At 34.4% G+C, this 21081-nt stretch overlaps 1 protein-coding gene across 1 annotated transcript in view; it reads left to right on the top strand.

Annotated features, from left to right (window-relative positions):
- Positions 1 to 21081, top strand: part of Hdx (highly divergent homeobox) — a 174755-nt gene that overhangs the window by 135115 nt on the left and 18559 nt on the right. The window contains exons 6-8 of the mRNA XM_005410080.2: positions 3095 to 3302; positions 11679 to 11758; positions 14405 to 14488. Of these exons, the coding sequence (XP_005410137.1) occupies positions 3095 to 3302; positions 11679 to 11758; positions 14405 to 14488 (372 nt within the window). The remainder of the gene's footprint in view (positions 1 to 3094; positions 3303 to 11678; positions 11759 to 14404; positions 14489 to 21081) is intronic.

Here is a 21081-nt window from a genome sequence, read left to right as displayed (position 1 = left end):
TTGTACCTATGGGAGGAGGCTCATGATGCATAATCCTTTTAATAATTTTTACATTATATTTATCAGTATCCTACTGATTTTGCATTTATATTTATTAAAGTGATTGACCTTTAGATTTCATTTTTGTTAATTTCCTTTCTGCTTGTGGTATCAGAGTAAATTTAGTTTCTGGGAATAATTTTAACATTTCTTCTACCCTTTCAATGTCAAGGAAAATTTTGAGGTGTATTAGCATTAGATCTTCTCTGAAGTTTTAGCAAAATTTTTCAGAGACTCTATCATGTCCTAGACTTTCCTTACTTGGTAGAATTGTTATTGTCTCTCTTTTATTGTCTTTTATCAGTCTACTCAGGATTATCATATCTTCTCGGTTCAGTTTTAGTAATTCATACAATCTTAGAAATTTTTCTATTTCCTACAGGTTCTCCAGTGTTTTGGTATACAAATTTCTGAAATAGTTCATTATAGTCTCTGAATTTCAGTGGGGTCCATTTTGATGTGACCTTTTCTTATAATTACATTGATAGTGCTTTTCTCTTTCTGATAAATTTGATTAAGTATTTGTCAATTTTCTGCATAGACTATCTTATTGTATTTGTCAGCTTTCCAGTTGGAGGGACAAAATCCCTGATGATCCCAACGTAAAGAAGTTTAAATTGACTGAAGGTTTCAGAGGTTTCAGTGCACACTGCACTCTTCAAGGTAGAAACATCATGTAAGAATGGTGTGGTGGAGTAAACTTGCTCACTTAATAGCCATTGGGAAGCAGAGCACAAGGGAAGAGCACCAGAGAGGAAGGAAGCAGGGGCCAGATGTACTCTAAGCCCATGCCTCCATGACCCTCTAAGACATACCCAGAAGTGTGCTTTCTAAGCCCCTAGGTAGCACTCACACCAGTCAAGTTAATAATCAAGTTTGTCACACAGATAATGTGAAAATAGGGAAAAATTAATTTGTCTTTTGTGATCTGTGCATCTCTTATTTAATTTTTTAAAATTGTTTATATAGACCCAAATCTCCAGTACTATGTTGAATATGATTGGTCAGAAAATGAATCTTGTTTTTTTCCTGTTCTTTGGTGGAAATCATTCTATTTTTCACCATTAAGCCTGTTGTTAACTGTAGGTTTTGGAATCCTATTTCCAAAAATTTCTTTTATGGAGAAAGTTGTACTTTCCAAGGAATTGGTAAATTAAGACATATTCAACCTACAGCCCTCAGGTTTTGATGTATTTTTAAAAGTGTTATATTAACTTGTATGAACTACAGGAAATTTTTTAAAGACCAAGACAATTCCTGTGCACTCAATGCAGCCCATAGAAGTCATGATATTAGACAAGTTGAGTCTAAATCATTAAAATGTGTATACAGAGTAATTTGTGTTCTTTCCTTATGATCGCTTTCATATCTGCAAAGTCTATAGTAGTATCCTGTAGCTAATTCCTCTTATTAATAACTTGTGTCTTCTGTTTTTTCTTTGGAAGTCTTACTAGATATTTGCCAACTTTGTTTCAATAACCCATATTTTGTAGTTGCTTTTAATGAATATATCTTACTTAGAGCTTTAAATATTTGTGCTGCAAGAGACTAAAAGGATAGAAATTGAAATTATAGACCCAGGATAAAATATTTGCTAACTACATATCTGAAAAGGAACTCATACATAAAAAACTCTCAAAAAACACTATTCCATGTGTTCAATGAAGGACTTCAATTAGAAAATGACATATTTCACTGAAGAGGTTATATGCATGGCAGATAAGCTCATGGAAAGATGGCCAACATCCCTAGAAATTAGGAAAATCAAATTAAGGTCTTGATACATCTCAGTGATAGGGAACCTACTTAGCATGCATGAAGTCCTATCTATATTTATCTTTCTGCAAAAGCAGATGTTTTTTTATAAAAATGAACCTGATAAGATACCATTCCACACATCTATTCAAATAGCTAAAATTAAATAAATAGATAGATGGTAGATAGATAGATATTAAATGCTGACAAGAATGCTGAGAAAGTCTATCTCTGAAAATGGTTCATAAAAGTGTATGATGGCATGATCCCACTGGAAAAAAACTTGAATTTTTCTTATAAAACTTCAGGTGTAAATATACAGTGCAGAAATTTCATTCTTTTGAATTTAGCCTAAAAAAATGAAAATTTATTTTTGCACAAAAACCTATATGTGACTGTTCATAGTAACTTTTTATAACCAAAAAATGAAAACTTACATCCTTCTTAAACATTGATATACACACATCATGAAAGATTTTTAACAATAAATGTAATTTATTATTGACACATACAAATTGAGTGACTCTCCAGAGAAATATTGTTAAGCTAAAAACAGCAGATTTCTAGAAATCTCAATCTCATTTACATATATTCTTGAAACAGCTATGAGATGGAAAACAGATTAGTGTTTTCCAGGAATTAGGGAAAGTGGAAAGAAGTGGGAAAGGTATGGTATAAAAAAGAGCTATAGAACTCTACACACATATTGTACAATATGAATTTCCTGCTTTTGGTATTGTGCTATAATTTAGTAATGTTATAGTTGGAATAAACAGAATGAAGAATACGCAAGACCTATCTTTGATATTTTCATCGACTCTAAAATCACTCAAATAAAATGTTTTATAAATTGGTCCTCAATAAAATACAATGAATATTGAAGTATTTGAATAAATAAGGTAATGATTACTGAGCCAAAAATATTAATAGAGTGCATAACGTCTAGGAAAACCAAGATTGGAAATGAAATATAAACTATAGTTTGTCTGGAAGGTGAACCAATTCATTTTTCTTCTGAAAGATTGGATAAATTATTTTCCCCCACAACACAGCAGAAACACAAGCAAAATCAATGTGTAATAGTCCACAAGTTTCTTGAAAGTCTGAATATTTAGGTAAATATCATCTTCTAATAAGCTATTTTGAAATGAAATTAATTTTTTCTTTTAGTTTACTGAAAGAAAAAATGCATTACTCTATATACCACTTTATTCTTTTTAGGCATAATTTATTTAGAATCCATTTATCATTTTATGTTTTCTATAATTACAAACCTTACTTTTGTATTTCTTTTATAAAGACTTGGATTGGGAATCGAAGAAGGAAATATCGCTTAATGGGTATTGAAGTTCCACCTCCAAGAGGAGGCCCTGCTGATTTCTCAGAGCAGCCTGAGTCTGGTTCTTTCTCTGCATTCACACCAGGAGAGGAAACAGGGCCTGAAGTAGGAGAGGATAATGACAGAAATGATGAAGTATCCATCTGCTTGTCCGATGGAAGCTCTCAAGGTACTTTATGTGCTGCACTTCTTAATAACAGCCTTGGTATATTTGATGCATTCTTACATGTTTTTCATCTCACTACACTTCAAATCTAGCATTTTCAAAACACTTGACTAACCATTTAAAAAGAAACAGACTTATTTTTTAATACTTCCTCCTAAATAATCTCCCACATCATCACAAAGAATATTCATCTATCACAGTAATGATCTCCTGAACATTGTTGGCTGTTATAACAATTTATACATTACAGTTAAGTAATTGATTTTTTTGTTTTATTAGAATTCTAGTCGTTAGAGTAGAACATTATAAACACACTGTAATGGAAGAGAGCATGAAATAATGTGATCCTATATAACCTTGTAGTCTGCAAACTGGATGAAAATCTTTAGTTTTTGCTAGCTGATTATGTGACTTTAGGTAAAGTATTTAATTTGATGTTCTTTAATATTCCTAAGTTACGCAAGGAAATTAGACTGGATCATCTTTATAATATCTCTTGAGAGTTTTCTAAAGGAAACGGCAAATAATAACATGAAGCTATGCAATTCATCTGTGACAAGTATTCTTTATTTGACTTCAAAAAGTTTTGATGCCATTTCCTTGATCCTTTTACTAGCTTTTAATTTTTGTATAATAAAATTCATCCATTTTAAGTATGAATTCAATTATTTTTAGTAAAGTTTTGCAACTGCCACCATCACTAAAGTCTAATTTTAGATGATTTTCATAACTACATAAATCTCCCTTGAGCTTATTTGTAGTCAGTACTCCCTCCAGCTGTCACCTCTAGACAGCCCCTGTGGTTTCTTACTATATAAATGAAATCACACTCATTTCATACCTGTGATTGAGAAACAGAGAAAACCATGAATTTCCCTATTTTTTTTCATTAAAACCTGTTCAGAACACTAACACTTTATTTTCCAGTTAATTGTTTGTCTTTTCATTTCTTCATGATGTTTCTGTTTCAGAAATTTTGTTTATAATTTTTGATGTTATCAGGTTTACTGGTACTTTTGTTTGTGGTTTATGACTTTGTCACCATGATTAGTCTTTCCTTGTGCTACAGTCATGCAAATATATACCTGTACTTGGCTCTGATACACTTATGGATTTATTTTTGCAAATTTGCTATTTCCCTTAAAGTATCTTAGGAAAATGCCTATTTTTAGTTTTTCAAATAGTTAAACAGTTGTCTATACACGATTAGCTTGATAATCCATCCTTTTTCTTGTGAGTTTAAATGTACCTTTTAATAACATATACATTGTATGTCCAGTCCCATATATGCAGATGTACACACATGCGCATAATTCTGTATTTACTAATATATAGATTTGATTGCTTGCACCTGTGACTTTAATACTCATAGGAATGATGTTATTCCTAGTTCTTGTATTTTATTTATTCATCTAGATGAAATTTAGAATTCTTTAGTTAGGCCTTTCCTTAATTTCCTTCTCTAATTATCCATTCAAACATTCAGTATTTTTATTGGCAGTGTATTAAATGGGTAGGTTATTGTAGAATATATATTTTTTTTTCTTAAGCTTAGTAGGGAACTCAACATGAGAAGGGATATAGGAGGCACTCACCCTACGACCAAAAATGACTAGCCATAGAATTAGATTTAATTAAGTATGAAAATAAAACATAACAAAAAAGGACAATGGAAAAGGATATGTTGAGACTGTTAGAAGAACACAAGCCTTTTAGAAAACATTCAGAAACCCTTCAGAACTAGGATACTATGCTATTTTGAAAATCAAGGAAAGGAAACGGCTTTAGAAAGAAGAGTCATTATCTCAGTGAACTCAAAGATGCTGAGTATTAAAAAAGAAGAGATCTTTCAATAGAATTTTTAAGAAGTTCTTTGAAAAAATAGTTAATTGCATGCCCAGTGGGGAGAAGGGTAGATTGCAGTAGATTAAATAATAAAAGGGAAAGAAGATCTAGAAGGTCATGTATTTTAATACCAGGTGTTTTAAAGTTTATTGTGTATGGGAAAACTATGAGGCAGATTGAAAACCATCAAGAAAAAAAATTTCATCATTTCCAAGCCCATAAATTATAATATACTTGGTTCATTACTCACATTTTTTCTTCTATTAGTCGTTACTAAATTGCTTGTACCTGAAAATACTTAGAAATTTCTAGTGACTTGCCACAGGATCTGTAGAGTATGATGTCTGGCAGCTAGTAAGAGGGAGTGGGGAAGTAGGGGTTTATGTGTCTCATTAAGTAGGTGGGAGAGCTTTGAGGAAATATTTTGATAAAAGAAGGTATAGAAACCCTTAAGTGGAGTTTAATTCCCCACCTGCCACTTCTCCACCTAAAAAGAAAATTTTAGAAAAAAAATAAAGGGGTGCTGGGGATTTAGCTCAGCGGCAAAGCGCCTGCCTGGCAATCGCAAGGTCGTGAGTTTGGTTCCTGGTACCGGAGAAAAACCAAGAAAAAAAAAAAAAAAAAAAAAGAAAGGGAAAAATGAAAGTTAAAGTCCATTTTAATGGTTCACTTTTAATAAACCTGCTGCTCACTGCTCCTACACTGGCACCCTTTACCATATAACAGCACATTCTTTAGATCAGTGGTATCCAACCTATGGTACATGTGCTGCCGCAGGCACACAAAGCCCTTACCCGTGGCGTGCGAGCTAATTCATCGCACCATCTGAGCATTGGATAACAGTGTTTTTTTTCTAAACTAAAACCTCATTATTCAGGTTTAATTGAAGTGTTGGCACTTTGTCATAATTAAGTGAGTTTTAGGTTACAGTTTGAGCACTTGGCCTCTGAAAGTTTCGCCATCAATGCTCTAGACATCGTTAATGGTGCACAAGGAAACACCTGGAAACATAGGCTTTTATGAGGAAAAGGCTGTATTGAATTCTGTCCAGGTGCAGGCAGGCTGAGATTAGAATGATATCAGCAGGTATCTGGAGAAGTTAAGTTTGCCTAGGGTTTTAGTGGTGGGGATCGTAATCCCAAGGAATCTGCATGCAATGTTTGGGGTCAGTGTTCTGAAGATGTTCAGCACAGGTGTGCAGATAATGCTGAACATTCTGGCACCTGACAGATTGTATGTCCAGTCCCAAATTTCTTTATGGTCTTCTGTTCTGTTTGCTGAGGGCAGGATTGTCCTTTTAGTGGTTTCTCATTGTTTGCTGAGAATGGCCTGTTTGCTGAGAAGGTTCTGCCCAGGTCTGCCATAGTGATCAAGACCTAATGAGGAAAAGGAGAGACACAGTTTAATGTTTCAATAAAAAAAAACACACACAAAAAGTGATGAGAATTTTTCTGGATAGCTTACTTTTTTTCTCAGGTGTATGGTAGTAAGTTCATGCTCATCCGAAATTGCAATAGAAAAGCATTTTGAAATGCTGAAAACAGCCCTTTTTTGCAATTTCTTACAGGTCCTACCCTTGCCTTATCTTCACTTTGCCAATGGAAAATACTAATCTGATTAGTTTAATCCCTTTGTATTGATTCAATTATTATACCATCTGCTTTGATTACCTTTAGAAAATGCTAACCATATTCATTTCCACTTATGAAAATGGAGTGTGATGAATGCCTATTTTGAGATTTCTATTAAATACATGGAGATATAGAGATTTAATAATGAGAATAGCAAAGCCTAACAACAGAAATTCAGAGTCTTTATAACACAGATGTTGATTCTGCATATCAAAGGAAGAAAAATAATAGCTTTAAACAGGGCCTTACATATTAGATGTTAAATATCAATCAAAAATCATGTGAATCTTTCTTTTAAAAATTAATACAAGCAATAATTAGGATTTTTAAAAAATTCAATAAATGGGAACTTTAATCAGAGTCAACAAAATAGTGCCACTGATATTTTAGCCCTTTCAAATCCATTGCCTGCTTTCTGAGAGGGGAGATTCTTACTTGCCTGACAGTTTTTCTGAATTACCACTAGTTTCCATCTTCTACCTTTTTCCTTCTCCTCATGAGTTTCCTTTCACATTCTCTGTGTGGGAGTGACAAGAAAGAATGTATTGCTAGTTTTTTTTTTTTTTAACTACATGGATTCACCCCCTGACAAGTGCAAGCTTCAATTTGAGTTGCTGCGTGTGGGCATATAGCTGAATGCCCTAAAGAGTTTTGACTGATTAACAATATTATTTATTTTCCAATTAGGAAACCTGCCTTCTTTGAAGAATTACCAGATACATAGACAGTGGTTAGTTTTCAGACTTTCAATAATGTTGAAATTATACATAAGCAATAGGAAACCTTCCTTATTCAACTTATCACTTCACATATTTTATTGTAGAAACCCTCAAAATAGTTGTTACACCTTCTGAAATAATCAAAATCATGGAAAAATATGTTGGCAGTAAAGCAGAACTGTGTTAAAAAAAAACTATAGGTGAGAACAGGACAATAAAGTAAACCTATAAGGAACATTACCAGTAATAATCTTTTATGAAGAGCAATATATCCCCTCTTGAGGCCACAACTACTATTACCTGGTCTGCAGCTAAAGCTGATGATAATTCCTGCTTTCAATTCATCTAGCTGCCAACAGTGTAGGTCTGCAAATGTCTGTGATTTGAAGTGTCTAAATAGTGAATAGGTAAATGTTCCTATCCATGAAACATTTTTAAATATTTAAATTGACTTTTTTTAGTTTCCACATACAAATGAAATCATACAGTACTGTACATTTTTCTGGCCTATTTTACTAAGCAAAATATCTTCTAGGTCCATCCTGTTGTAGAAAATGGTAAGAGAAAAAAGGTAAAATATATAGAAATAGAGAATAAAAAGTAGTGAACAGAGTTGGGGGCCAGGAGGAAATGGGGGAAGCAAAATATATTTAGTTCATCTCTAAGAGTTGTCAAAGTCCTAATAGTTTTAGCATTGCTAAAAATTGCAAGTCCAAAGTTTACTCTGAGATTTAAGACAAATTCTTAGGCATGAGGCCCTATAAAAATGAAAAGAAAGTTAAACTTCAAACATACAATGGCACAGGATAAATATTCTCATTCTAAACAGTAGAAATAGAGGGACAGAAGGGAATAGGATCAAACCAAGAACAAAATCCATCAAGGTAAACATTAGATCTCATAGTTCTGCATCCAGAACTTGAGGCAATCTGTGGCAAGTTGTGAAACCCAGAGTTTCGGAATCCCTGACTCTCCAGTACTACTGGTGCTGTAGCACTCATGGCCCTGCTTTACTCACTCCTTGCAGCTTTCCTCACATGGTTCACAACCCTATGTTCTCCTTTATTCTGGAGTCTCCATTACTTTTTTGGCATCATATCCACAGCTTCACACAGTGCCCTCTTGGGGGTACAGTGCCTGGTCTCCCAGGACTTCTTCTGAAATATGGGTGGAAGTCTCCTAGACTCCACAACTCTTGCAGTGCCTGCATACCTCAAAAACCAGCATCACATGAATGATGCTAATAACTATCACCAGCCCGAGCTGTAGCTGAGCCCTTTTGTATCTTTCTGATGATTGTGGAAGATTCTTCATGCCTGAATGGTTGAGCACAGTGAACTGAATCCTGGGAAATCAATTTCCATTCCCTAGACTGCAACCATTCTGGAGATCTGTGCATTGGGTTTCTCTTCCTAAAGCAAACTCTTATTTTTCCAATTTTGAGCATTTGAAGGGTGAGGTCCTGCTGAGTCCTTTGATATTCTCAGGTCATATTTTCAATTTTTTTCTAAAGTACTTGGTTTCTTTTTAATGCTCATCATTTTGGCAACCAAGCTCTCCTCTGCTCCATTTTATGAGCCCCAACTTTATCAGAACTTCCTTTCTGGTCAAACACAGAACTTATTAAAATCATTCTGCTGGGCTATTTTCATTTCATTCTCAAGGCAGAGATGATGAAAAGCCCACAACTGTAACTGAGCCACTACCTAAACATGAGGCTGTATTGAAATTTCTTCTGCCAGCTTAATTAGGCAGCTGCCATCAATTATATTCTGCATCAATATCTCCAGACATGAGCAAAATGCAGACAAATTTTCTGCCAACGTATAATACACACTGCATGGAGTCCAACTCCTAAGGCACCCTCTATTCCCAGCTGAAACCTCCTGAACCTGGTCTTTACAGGCTGCATTTCTATTATCATTTAGGTCTTATGAGCTCCAAACAAAATCTTCCAGCAAGTTCAGCTTACAGCATTCTAGGGTTTCTTCTCCAGTTGGCATCTCCAAATCTTTCTACACACTCTGTCTTGGTTATTTTTCTCTCATTGCTGAGACAAAATACTTGACACCTGGAATTAAGGAAGGAAAGGTTTATTTAGCTCACAGTTTGTGGAGGTTTCAGTCCAACTTGGCTGGCTCCAAGGCAGAGTGTCACATGGCAGAGGGCAGCTGTTCATGGCTGTGGAAAAGAGCAAAAGCAACAAGAGCAAAAGGGAAGAGCAGTGGTAAGCAGCCTCTTTACTTCCCTTACATTGTATGCAACCTACATACCCAGAATTACAACCTCCACACCCAGAATACACCCAGATACAGGTGTGTCACTCACACCCATAATTCCAACATTGGACCATGAAACTATCATAAACTTTACAAGCCTGCCCAATGACTGCATGAGGCATTGCGGGGACATCCAGACACAAACCAAAACACCTTCCCTGCAAGACAGTTCCAGAGAGCATCTGAACCACATAGTCAGGTAGCACCACAGCAATGACCCCACTTATTTGATGCTAGAATCTGTCTTAGTTACTTTCTTGTCACTGGGACACACTACCCAAAACCCATTAATTAGAGAAGAGGTTTATTTTGATTGATGGTTTGTAGAGCTTTCCAGTATCTAGACGTTTTCTTTGCCATCCAGCTGGCTCCAAGGCAGGTGGCATTCAGAAGAGGCTTGCTTGTAGCATGGTAGGCAGGAAGCAGAGAGCAACTGAGAGAGGAGGGAGGCAGTCCCACCAGTGACCCACCTCCTTCAACTAGGCTTCATCTCCCAATGTCACATATACTATAACTTCATCAGAGGACTAATTCAGTGATGAGTATCATACCCACATGATTCAATCACCTCTAAAAAACCCCAAGTATAATAGCATGAGTATTTGGGAGGACATCTAGATGTAAAACATAACAACAGGCAAATGCTATAAAGTAGGAAATACATAAGATGAATAAGTAGAAAGATCTAGTGAAGAATCAGAGATGTGCAGTTAATGATAATATACTATATTCAGGATTTTTGCTAAGTGATTATAGCTACAGTTGACTCAAGTGTGGATAACTACGTGACATGGGTGGATGCTTATTTTTTCAATTTAGTAAACATTGTACTATATATGTGTGTACTATAACATCCTATTGTATCCTGTGCAGAGTAGAAAAAGGAGAGGTATCCATAAATTGTATTTCTAAAGTGAAGGAGTGAGAGTAACCTAAAACAGGGAGGTAAATACATGCAGAAATCCAAAGCCTTGAACTAACCACATCCCATAGCTTAGCATGGAAAATATTTTAGTTGATTTATTTCTCTGAATTAATTTTTTTCCTCATTTTTTTCTTTATCTACTTTAAAATATTGAATTTGATCAGAAAACAAGAATGTAGTCATTGCAGAAAATATTGGGAAACAATAAAAATAGAAATAAGCCTATCCTGGAGATAGAGTGAGGAGATATTTTTGCCATTTTTTTCTCTTTGCAAATGCAAGAGAGTCTACAGAAAGTGCACATGTAATCACCAATATCCATGCTTTCACACAGTTAGAAATTAGCTACATTTAGTGTTTTACCAAGTATTTGAAATTGTATCATTTTTCTTATAATACAAAATACATATTTATTATAGAAAACTATTTAAATACAAACAAAAAGAAGACAAATTTTTTAAAACATATTTTTTATCTAGAGATAATAACAGCAATGTTTCAGTGCAAGTAGAGCCATTCTGTTTTTTTCCATATAGACATGTCTTTTTATTTTACAAAATTAAGAGTATGCTTACCTACACAGTAGATTTTGTCACCTTCACTTTTTTTACTTTTCAATTCATCATCAGTGTTCACTGTATTATAAACTATTCTTCTACTTCATTTTAAGGAGTTGTACAGTATTTATTATAGGGGTAGATTTTAATGACTTTTTCAGTCCTCCATTATTTAAACTATAGGTTTCTTCCATTTTATCTATTTTATATAACACTCTAGTGACTATGCTTGTATTTGCATCCATTAACATGTATTTACTTAGGATACAGTTTTTGAAGTATAATTGTTCTTCAAAGCATGTGTGAGTTGAATTTCCCACTTACATCTTTGTGCAATAAATAGATTACATGTGATCTTGAAAAAGGCATTCATAATAAAATTTTAAAGTATGAAGATGAAATCATATTTTCTTTGCCCTACAGAAGAACACAATGAAGTTGTTCCAAATGAGACTAGAGCTCATAAGAAGGAAGAGCATCATGCAGTATGCACAGATAATGTGGTATGTATGGTTTGAAATTCTTTCCTCATTATATGATGATGTTAGGATTATACTTCAGTTGGTGACTATGTAGGCATTCTGAAACTAAAATACTGTTCTACTTCACAAACGAAAACAACTTTTACCAATAAACTTATTTTTTGAGTGCTTCATCAACAAAATTTTAAATACCTCAATTTTTTGACTTAAAAGGTTTGCAAACATATGACTCTAATGTTTAGTACAAACATAGTTTTTTATACCTATTTTTTTTCTTCAACACTCTTAGCAAAGAACAGGTTTCTTCTCATTTGAGAGATAGCAGAATTAAAATGGAGTTTAGCCTGAGATAATGAAAGAAGTCTTTGTTAGTTCTTGCACTTGCGTCCAAGAACTTATGACTCTGAGTTCCCTGAGACTGTACCTATGTCTATTGTGTTTGGAATCTTTCCTTTGTTCTGGTCAAATCGGATTCTGTTAGTCATGATAAAAATCACAGAAAGGAAGAAAGATATTAGGAGTTTGAATAGAAAGCAGAGGTAGGCTTTCAGTCAATTAAAATAGGATATGTGAAAAATGTAGTCATATAATGTTGTTCCTTTAGCATTTTAACAGTATCTGTTTTAACGGAACCTGCCTATTTTTTTACCTCATCAGGTAATGCAGAAAGGTAATAAGATACTATTGAGTAAATATCGGAAGTAAAGGGAAATGTGGTTGTGCTTCTTATTTTGAATCAGTATTATGATTTTAATTGCAACTGTTAAAACATGGCCCCTATAATGGATTTTTCTGTTCCAAAATACTGACATCAAGATTTACCACAGGTTCCATTACATATACTATATATTTGACACTATAATCTTGTCACATCTCTCTTAATAAAAATTGAGTGAATAAAACAGAGTGTTGCATTATTTGTTAAATATCAACAATATATAGCATTGTTTTTCCACATACAGAATATAATTTAATATTGCATTTTATTAATTTCTGTACTGCTTGGAAGCAATTCCATTTGAAAATAATTAATGAAAACATGACATGGAATGATTCACAATCACTTGAGCATTTAATTTTTCAAGGGGCTGGGGATTTAGCTCAGCGGCAAAAGCGCCTGCCTGGCAAGCGCAAGGTCGTGAGTTCGGTTCCCGGTACTGGAGAAAAATAAAAAAAAAAAAAAATAATAATTTTTCAAGAATGATGATTTACAGAGACAAAACCAAAAGTTTCATCTCCTCTGCCTATAACTTACGTGTAGTGTACCCTGGATTATTCACTGGTGACAAATTATGCCATCATAAAGACCTACTTATATATTCAAATCTATACATTGTCCTTTGATGTCTTCCTTCCTACATTGTCTTACTCCATTTCTGAAACCAAACCAAACAGGTAAACAATATACATATCACCAAAAAAGCCTCAAATCTGAAGTCTAGAGAGATTACATCATGATTACATCAGAAGTTTATAGTACTTATAATAGAAAATAAGGCATTTCATTCCTCTCCAGACCTTGACAGAAATCAATTTCATTGAAGCTGACTTTGTGATTCAGAAGCCTACATGTCAGAAATCCTATAATGGCACTGCATCCTCATAAGCGATATATCAGATATGATAATTCAAACATTTTTGTGACATATATATATATATATATATATGCCTAATTTCAAATTCTGCCTATGTCATGCTGCTGTTAATGTACTTGTTTTTAAAGCCTGTCTTTTGACTAAATCTAGCTCAGCTTTTACCTTTTTGAAATTTTCTTTTGGGTTGGCAGAATTTGATTGTTTCAAGATTTTTTTCTTAACTATGATTTTATCAGTAAGAGACAATTTTAGATCTGCTTTTGTCTTTTGTCTTTTCTTTTCACAAAAAGTTATATGACTAGACAGCTTGTCTTACCTGCATGGTTGGAGCACATTGGTTATTTTTGTTATGAGTGCTGAGCTATTTTGTTTATTCTTCTCACAGGTATTTAATTAGTACATACTGTGTGCAAGATAATGTACACGGTATGCTGTACTTTAATTCAAAAGCTAATGGCAGCATCATCTCTCCCATTTGTTCTCTCCTTCTCCCTCCTTTTGTTACTCTCCAGTGAAGAAAGCAAATCACCATGCAATTTTCATCATTACACCATAGGTTTCTTACTTGTGTTGTATTGCTAAAGGAGTTCACTAAATTTGTGAAATTTTAGAAATTCTATTTGCCTTTGGAATATGTGCCATTGATAGATGTATTATATTAGAATTAAGGAGCAGGCATATAAAGACGTAAAAGAAAACACTTGCTATGAATTATATATTTACTTTTAAAATTGACTACTCTTACAAGAAACAAGTTGTTAATCACTGAATGGTGATATTTGAGCAGAATTTGAGTATCAATTATCTCAAGGATGTTGGGGAAATAATATCTATTTAGGGTATTATTCAATCAATTTTATATTTTTAAAACAATCATCAATTAGAAGAAGAGGGCTGAGAGACACACTTTGTATAGCTGAGGAGCTAGTGAATTTTTAAAGTTCATTGCAGAAAATCTAAACTAGCTAATTCAGTTACTAAAGTTAAACATTCCATATGTGTGTTTTATATGTTTCTGGGTATAGTTATAAAGATTTGGGACATACTTATAAAAATTTCACTTGTATTACAGAAAATAGAAATTATTGATGATGAAGAAAATGACGTGATAAGTAATTCTGAAGTAGAACAAGTAAATTCTCTCTTGGATTATAAGGTAAAAGTAATTTCAAATTATGAGTACATTAAATGTGGTATTAAAGAAAGCTTTTACAATAGATTTTATTATCATATATTGTTAATCCATGTTAACATTACATAATAGTGAGGCAATTTGGGGAATGTGACATCAAATTTAATACATGATTTTATCATGAATTGAGTATATTGGTACAGTTTATGTATACATTATGATCACATTCATCATATGGAACTTGTACCCGCACATGATATACCTCGATTCTAATTTTTTCCACGTTCCTGTCTGCTCCCTTCTGCCCCTCTTCCCCTTCTTATTTACAAAACTTTTGTTTCCGTTTTATTTTGCTTTTCTTGGTTTGTTCTTTTCCCTTCCTTTCTTTCCCTTTCCCCATTCCTTGTGTCCCTTCCCATTTGAATGTTTGCTTCCTATTTTCTAATATCTGTAATACATTCTGGTCCTCACGTATGTTTTCACTTTCTCACACCAGATAAACAGTGAGATACTTGCACATGTGTGTCTGATTTATTTTCCTTAAGAGTTTGGTCTCTACATCCATCCATGTACCTACACATGTCTTAAATTTATAATTCTTTATGGCTAAGTAGTACTCTACTATATAAAAACCACCTCTTCTTTATCCATTTATGGGTTGATGAGCATTTCCAATATTCAGCAATTACACAGTGTGCTGTAATGAACATGGGTGAGCATATATTACTGTGATTATGTTGCTTTAATTCTTTGGGAAGACAGTAAGAAGAGGGATAGCAGGGTCAAAAGGAAGGTCTAGTCCTAGATTTTGAGGAATCTATACACTGATTTCCACAGTGATTGCAAAAGTCCACACTCCCATCAACATTAGAGAAGGGTTCCTTTTTCCCCACAGCCCCACCAGCATTTGTTTTTGGTTGATTTCTTGATAATAGCGATTTTCTGCTGGAGTGAGTTGAAATCTCAATTATTTTAATTTGAATCTCTCAAAACACCACAGATGTTGAATGTTGTTTCATATATTTATTTGCCATTTCTACTTTCACTCTGAAAATTTTTTGGATTGTCTTTAAATTTGGGGGCCTTGATTCTTTTTAATTCTTTATTTATTCTAGATATCAGTGTCTGGTGAAGAAACAGCTGAAAAAATTTTTCCCAGTTTTTGGGTTGTCCCTTTATTCTGTTGGTGATTTGTTTTTCTGTGCAGAAGCTTTTTAATAAGATGCGATCCCAGTTGTTAATTCTTTGTAATATTTCCTGTGCAATTGCAGTTTGATTCATAAAGCCTTGGTTTACTACTACTCTTTGCCTACTACTACTTTGTCTTCAAGAGTTTACCTATTCTCTCTTTTAACAAATTTAGTGTTATTGTTTTAATATTTAGATCTTTTATCCATTTTAATGTTAGTTCAGTGCATGGTGGGAGAAATGATTCCAGTTTTACTTACCAACATGGGGAAAGCAGGTTTTTCCGGCATTATTTATTAAAGAGGCTATCCTCCTTTCCATGAGGTTGTTTAGCCACCTTGTTGAATATAGATGGCTGAGTGTGTCTAGAATTGGTTCTCCATCTTCTCATCTGTTCCACTGATCCTTGGGTCATTTTTTTGCCAGTACCTTGATGTTTTTATCACAGTACCTCTGTAGTATAATTTTGCATCAGGGAATGTGATGCAGCCTGCATTCCCTTTATTGCCCAGAATTACTATTGATATTCTAATTTTCTTCTGGTTCCAAATGAATTTTAGCAACATTTTCTTTACTTATGTGGGATATGTTATTGATATTTTGATTGAAATTGCATTAAATCTTTATAACAATGTTGTGAGTATAGCCATTTTGACTATGTTGGTTCTTTCTACCCAAAAGCAGGGAATATTTTTCCATTTTATGATATCCTCTTCAATCTGCTTCTTCAGAATACTGTAGTTTTAAATGTAAAGATATTTTACTTTGTTCATTAGACTGATTCCTAAGTATTACATTTTTTTATGCTATTGTGAAAGGTGTGGTTTCCCTAATTTCTTTCTCAGTAAGTTTCTTATTTGTGTCCATTAATGTTACTGATTTTTGAATGTTGACTTTGTAAACACCTATGCTACCAAATTTGGTTACTAGATCTGGAAGTCTTTTGGTGGAGTTTTTTGGGTCTTCTATGTAGGGTATCATATCATCTTCAAATAATGATAATATAACTTCTTGCTTTTCTATCTTTATTCCTTTCTTTTTTTTCTTGTCTAATTGCTCTGGCTAATGTTTCCAGAGCTATACTGAGTAAGAGTGGTGTTGGTGGACATTCTTATCTTGCTCCTGATTTTAGAGTAAAAGCTTTCAGTTTTTAAGCATTTAGTATGATGTTGGTTGTTGGTTTATCAAAGATGGCTTTTATGAGATTGAGATAAAGACCATCTATTCCAATTTTTGTAGGGTTTTATCATGAATGGATGTTGGACTTTATCAAATGTTTTTTCTGCATCTATTGAGATGATCATGTGATTTTTGTCTTTGACTCTGTTAATATGATGTGTTACATTTATTGATCTGCGTATCAATATCCCTACATTCCTGGAATGAATGCCACTTAGTCATGGTGTATAATCTTCTTGATGATTTGTTGAATTCAGTTTGCTAGTATCTTATTGAGGATTTTTGTATCTATGTTCATTAGAGAAATTGCCCCCTTGTTCTCTTTTTTGGTTGGATCCTTCTCTGGAGTTTTCCCTTAACAAGTATATAGTGACCTTCTCTGACAGTTTTGATCTGTGTTAGCTTGAAGTTCACTTGTTCTGCAAATAGAATACCTACCTCTGCTTTTTTTCTGGGTTTCTGTTCCATGAAGAATTGTTTTCTATCCTTTGACTTTCAATCTATATATTTCTTTTTGAGTTAAATGTGTTTCTTGTATGCAGCATATTGTTATATCTTGTTTCTATTCTGCCAGTCTCTTGCTTTTCATTGGTGAATTGAGAGCACTTATATTGATGGTTGTAAGTGATATGTATTGGGTTATCATTGTCATATCATTTTCCTGTTGTTGGTTTTCTATCTTTCCTCTCTGTTTAATTGCTTGCCTTGTCTGTTATCTTCTTTCTGTTGTTGTCCTTTGAATTGTGGTCCTTTTATCTCTTTTTCAAAATATACTTCAGAACATTTTATAGAGCTGGTTTGGTGATCATGAATTTCTTGTTATTCTTTGTCATGAAAATATCTTATTTCTTCACTGATTCTGAAAGATAGTTTTACAGGGTAATTCAGTCTGGGTTGCAGACTGTTTTCTTTCAGGAGTTGAAATACTTAACTCCTTGCTCTCTTTGACTTAAAGGTTTGCACTGAGAAGTCTGCTGTAATTCTGTTAGACTTTCCTTCATAGGTGATCTGTTTCTTTTCTCTAACAGCTTTTAATATTCTGTTCTCTTTTGAATTTCTGGAATTTTATTTTATGCTTTGGAATATACTTACTTTTGTCATGTCTAATTGGAGTTCTATATGCCTCACTTAATGTATATAAAGTTATTTTTCCATATTTGGGAAGTTTTCTCATTAATTCTGTAAACAGGTTTTTATCATTTGCAGTGACTTCTGCTTTTTAATTGACTCCAGTCAATTTTATGTTGTTCTTTACATCACCTAGTAGCCCTTGGATTGATTTTTCAGCGTTCCTTGCTATTTTTATCAGATCATTGTTTTTATGCTCACTAATTGCACTCCTGTATTCTAGGTATGATAGTCTGTCTTCACTTTCATTCATTCAATATTGCAAATTTTCAATGAAGTTTTTCATTTTCTTCATATCTGTTTGGATATGTTTCACAGATTCTATTACTTTCCTATGTTGGCATTTATTGTTTCCATCATTTTCCTAAATGCCCCTATTTTTTAATCTATGCCTAGTTTTCATTCACTGAACCTGTCCTTCATTATGCTCATCATTTCTTTTTTTACCTGAGAGTATTTCTGATGTGATTTTCTTTATAACCTGATCATTTGTTTGTTGTTGTTGTTGTTGTTGTTTTAACTTCTGCAGCTACCATTTCAGATAATTCAGGTGAGTGGCTTTTGATTTCCTCTATCTCATTTTCCTCTGAATTTGTCCTGAGTGTTCTGGAGATCTGGGGATATATTTTAATTCTCTGTCTTGTCATTTTTTATTTTTTATTTTAATATGTTTTCTGTATTGGTGCTTGTAAGTTTCTGTGTTAGGTATCTTTGTCACTGGTGTCAAGACCGTTTAGAAAATGTGAATTTCTCAGTGATGTCTTCTAGGTATAGTTGGTTCTTGGCCTTTGTGTCTGTGCCAAAATCTTACTGTCACAATTTATTAGGGATGAGCAGAGCAGTTGCTATCTATTTGGCTCAGCACACAGTCCTTTGGTACTGGTCTGTGATGATGATTATGCCCCACACCATGATATTGTTGTTATGCAAATGTAAACAAATGATGACACCAGGTATGGCATTTTGGATACAGTAGTACAATTAACAATATCAATATCATCAAGCAAAGCCTGAAAACCAACAAACTGTTTAACTGTTAATTTGGTATCTTCACCTGTAGTACCAAGATCTAGTTATATAACAAAATCCAACAGAAACTAGGAACTTATTTGTAGTGAGTTTCCCCTTGATAGAATGATTCTACCCTGTGTGTGTGGAGGAACTTTAAGAGGGATGAAGACAAAACAGAGTGATAACTGAAAAGAAATATAGTAGAAACAAAGATGAAGGACAAGGGTTTATCACCCAAGCTTTGGGAAACTAGAGAACATGAAAAGAAAGAAAGGATAAAAAAGATAGCAAAATAATATCAAATTAACCAGAAAGACTAGAGACAATGTTCATCCACATGCAAATATCAAAGAATCTAGAAAGATAGCTGAGGAAAATGAGAAACAAGAGGGATAGAACAAAATAAACAATGAAAGTCAAAACATGAACAACTACTCCCACCAAAAAATAATCAGAAAAAGGAAAACAAAGCAAACTAACTGACAAAGAGAAAAAGAAGAAAACATTCCTCTGGTGCCCACAGTTCTGTGGTAGTGCGCAGTTCAAAGCCTACATCTGTGCTGGGTAACCCCACCAAGTCTGCAGTAGGGTAGTGCTGGGTGTGGGGCTGATCTTGGCCTCTTGATGTGACGGCTGCAGACAGAGTCTTCAACCAGCAGCATTCTGGTTGGCCTTCCCAAATCTCCTTACCTTGATTGTTTCAGCATCATTTTCCCCGTTGCTGTGGCAACCTCAACAGAGACAGCCCTAGGTTGCTCCCTGTCCTGTGTACAATTGACCCCTCCCAGACCTTATGCAGACTTCTCGGTTCCACACTACAGGTTCTTCTGATGTACAGCTCACAGGGCAGGTGTTGGGGGGAGAGCTACTTCCCACTAATTTTCTCTCCACACCCAAGGATGCTTGTGCCACTCTTTGCAGGGTGGTTGGAATTCTGACCCCCACTCCTTGCAACCAAGCTGTCTGCACTGTTGGTCACAGGGTTGGAGGAGTACTAATTTCTCGATTCAAAAGCTGCTTGAATTCTGTGTCCACAACCTGTGCACCAACTGCCACCACTGTTGTTCCTAACGTTGTTGCTAGAGGTTCCAGTTAGCCACTACAGCACATTCAAGAAAAAAAGAAATACTGGTGGCCCATGAGGGAAGGAGCAGCTTCCTGGTCACTCCCCTCTGTGTGTGCCAGCAAAATTTGCTTCCAGCCTGCAGTGTTCTATTTGAAGTACAGGAAATGAGGCAAGGGGACTTATATCCCAAATCTATCCTGTGTGGCTTGAGTTAGCTGCATTATTTCAGTTCATAAATTTTTTTTGGACACTTCCAGTGGTGGTTCTGCTCTGCATGCAGGTGGGAGACATACAAGCAGCCCTATGGGCTGGATAATTGTTTTACAAAGTCTTGTGCCTATGTTTTGTCTGATCCTTAAATCTCTTATTTCAGATTGAGTCGTGGTCAGGATGTTTGTCCTTCCATTTTTTGCACTTACCTGTGCTCTTAGTTGATATTCTCTGAGTAGCGCCAATGTGACTTCTTTATTCAGCCATGTTGGTTTCCCTGAATTTAATACATCTTAATCAGTTTCAATTCCATTGCCCCCTACTCTTTCATGCCCAATTGCATTGATTTTTCCCCTTGGTTCCGAAAGTCTACTTGCTGGTTTCCTGTCATCCCTCATTTAATGTTTTTATTTAATGGCACAGCTTGTTATTAGGTTTCTCTTGTAAGAGAAATCATGTAATATTTAACTTTTACTTCCCTTTAAGGTTTCTAGTTCCATCTATTTTCTTGTAAATAACTGATTCCATTCTTCTTTATATAACACATGCACACACATTTTCATTATCCATTCATCTGTTAATGGCATCAAGGTGGTTTTCACATTTAGGTATTATGAATTGTACTATACAAAAGTGAATGTGCATGTGGCACTGTATTATGCAGTTCTTAATTCTTTCAGGAATATTTTCATGATAGGACAAATGATCAATTGGTGTTTCTATGTTCATTCTTTTGAGGAATCTGCACTGAATGCATACCTGTTGTACTAGTTAACATTCTCATCATGAATGTAGGAAGATTCTTTTCCCCTCAAGTTCTTTCCAACTTTCATTG

This window comes from Chinchilla lanigera, unplaced genomic scaffold (genome assembly GCF_000276665.1).
Source record: "Chinchilla lanigera isolate Chin_1 unplaced genomic scaffold, ChiLan1.0 scaffold00128, whole genome shotgun sequence".
Lineage (NCBI taxonomy): Eukaryota > Metazoa > Chordata > Mammalia > Rodentia > Chinchillidae > Chinchilla > Chinchilla lanigera.
This window is presented reverse-complemented; position numbering and strand designations above follow the sequence as displayed.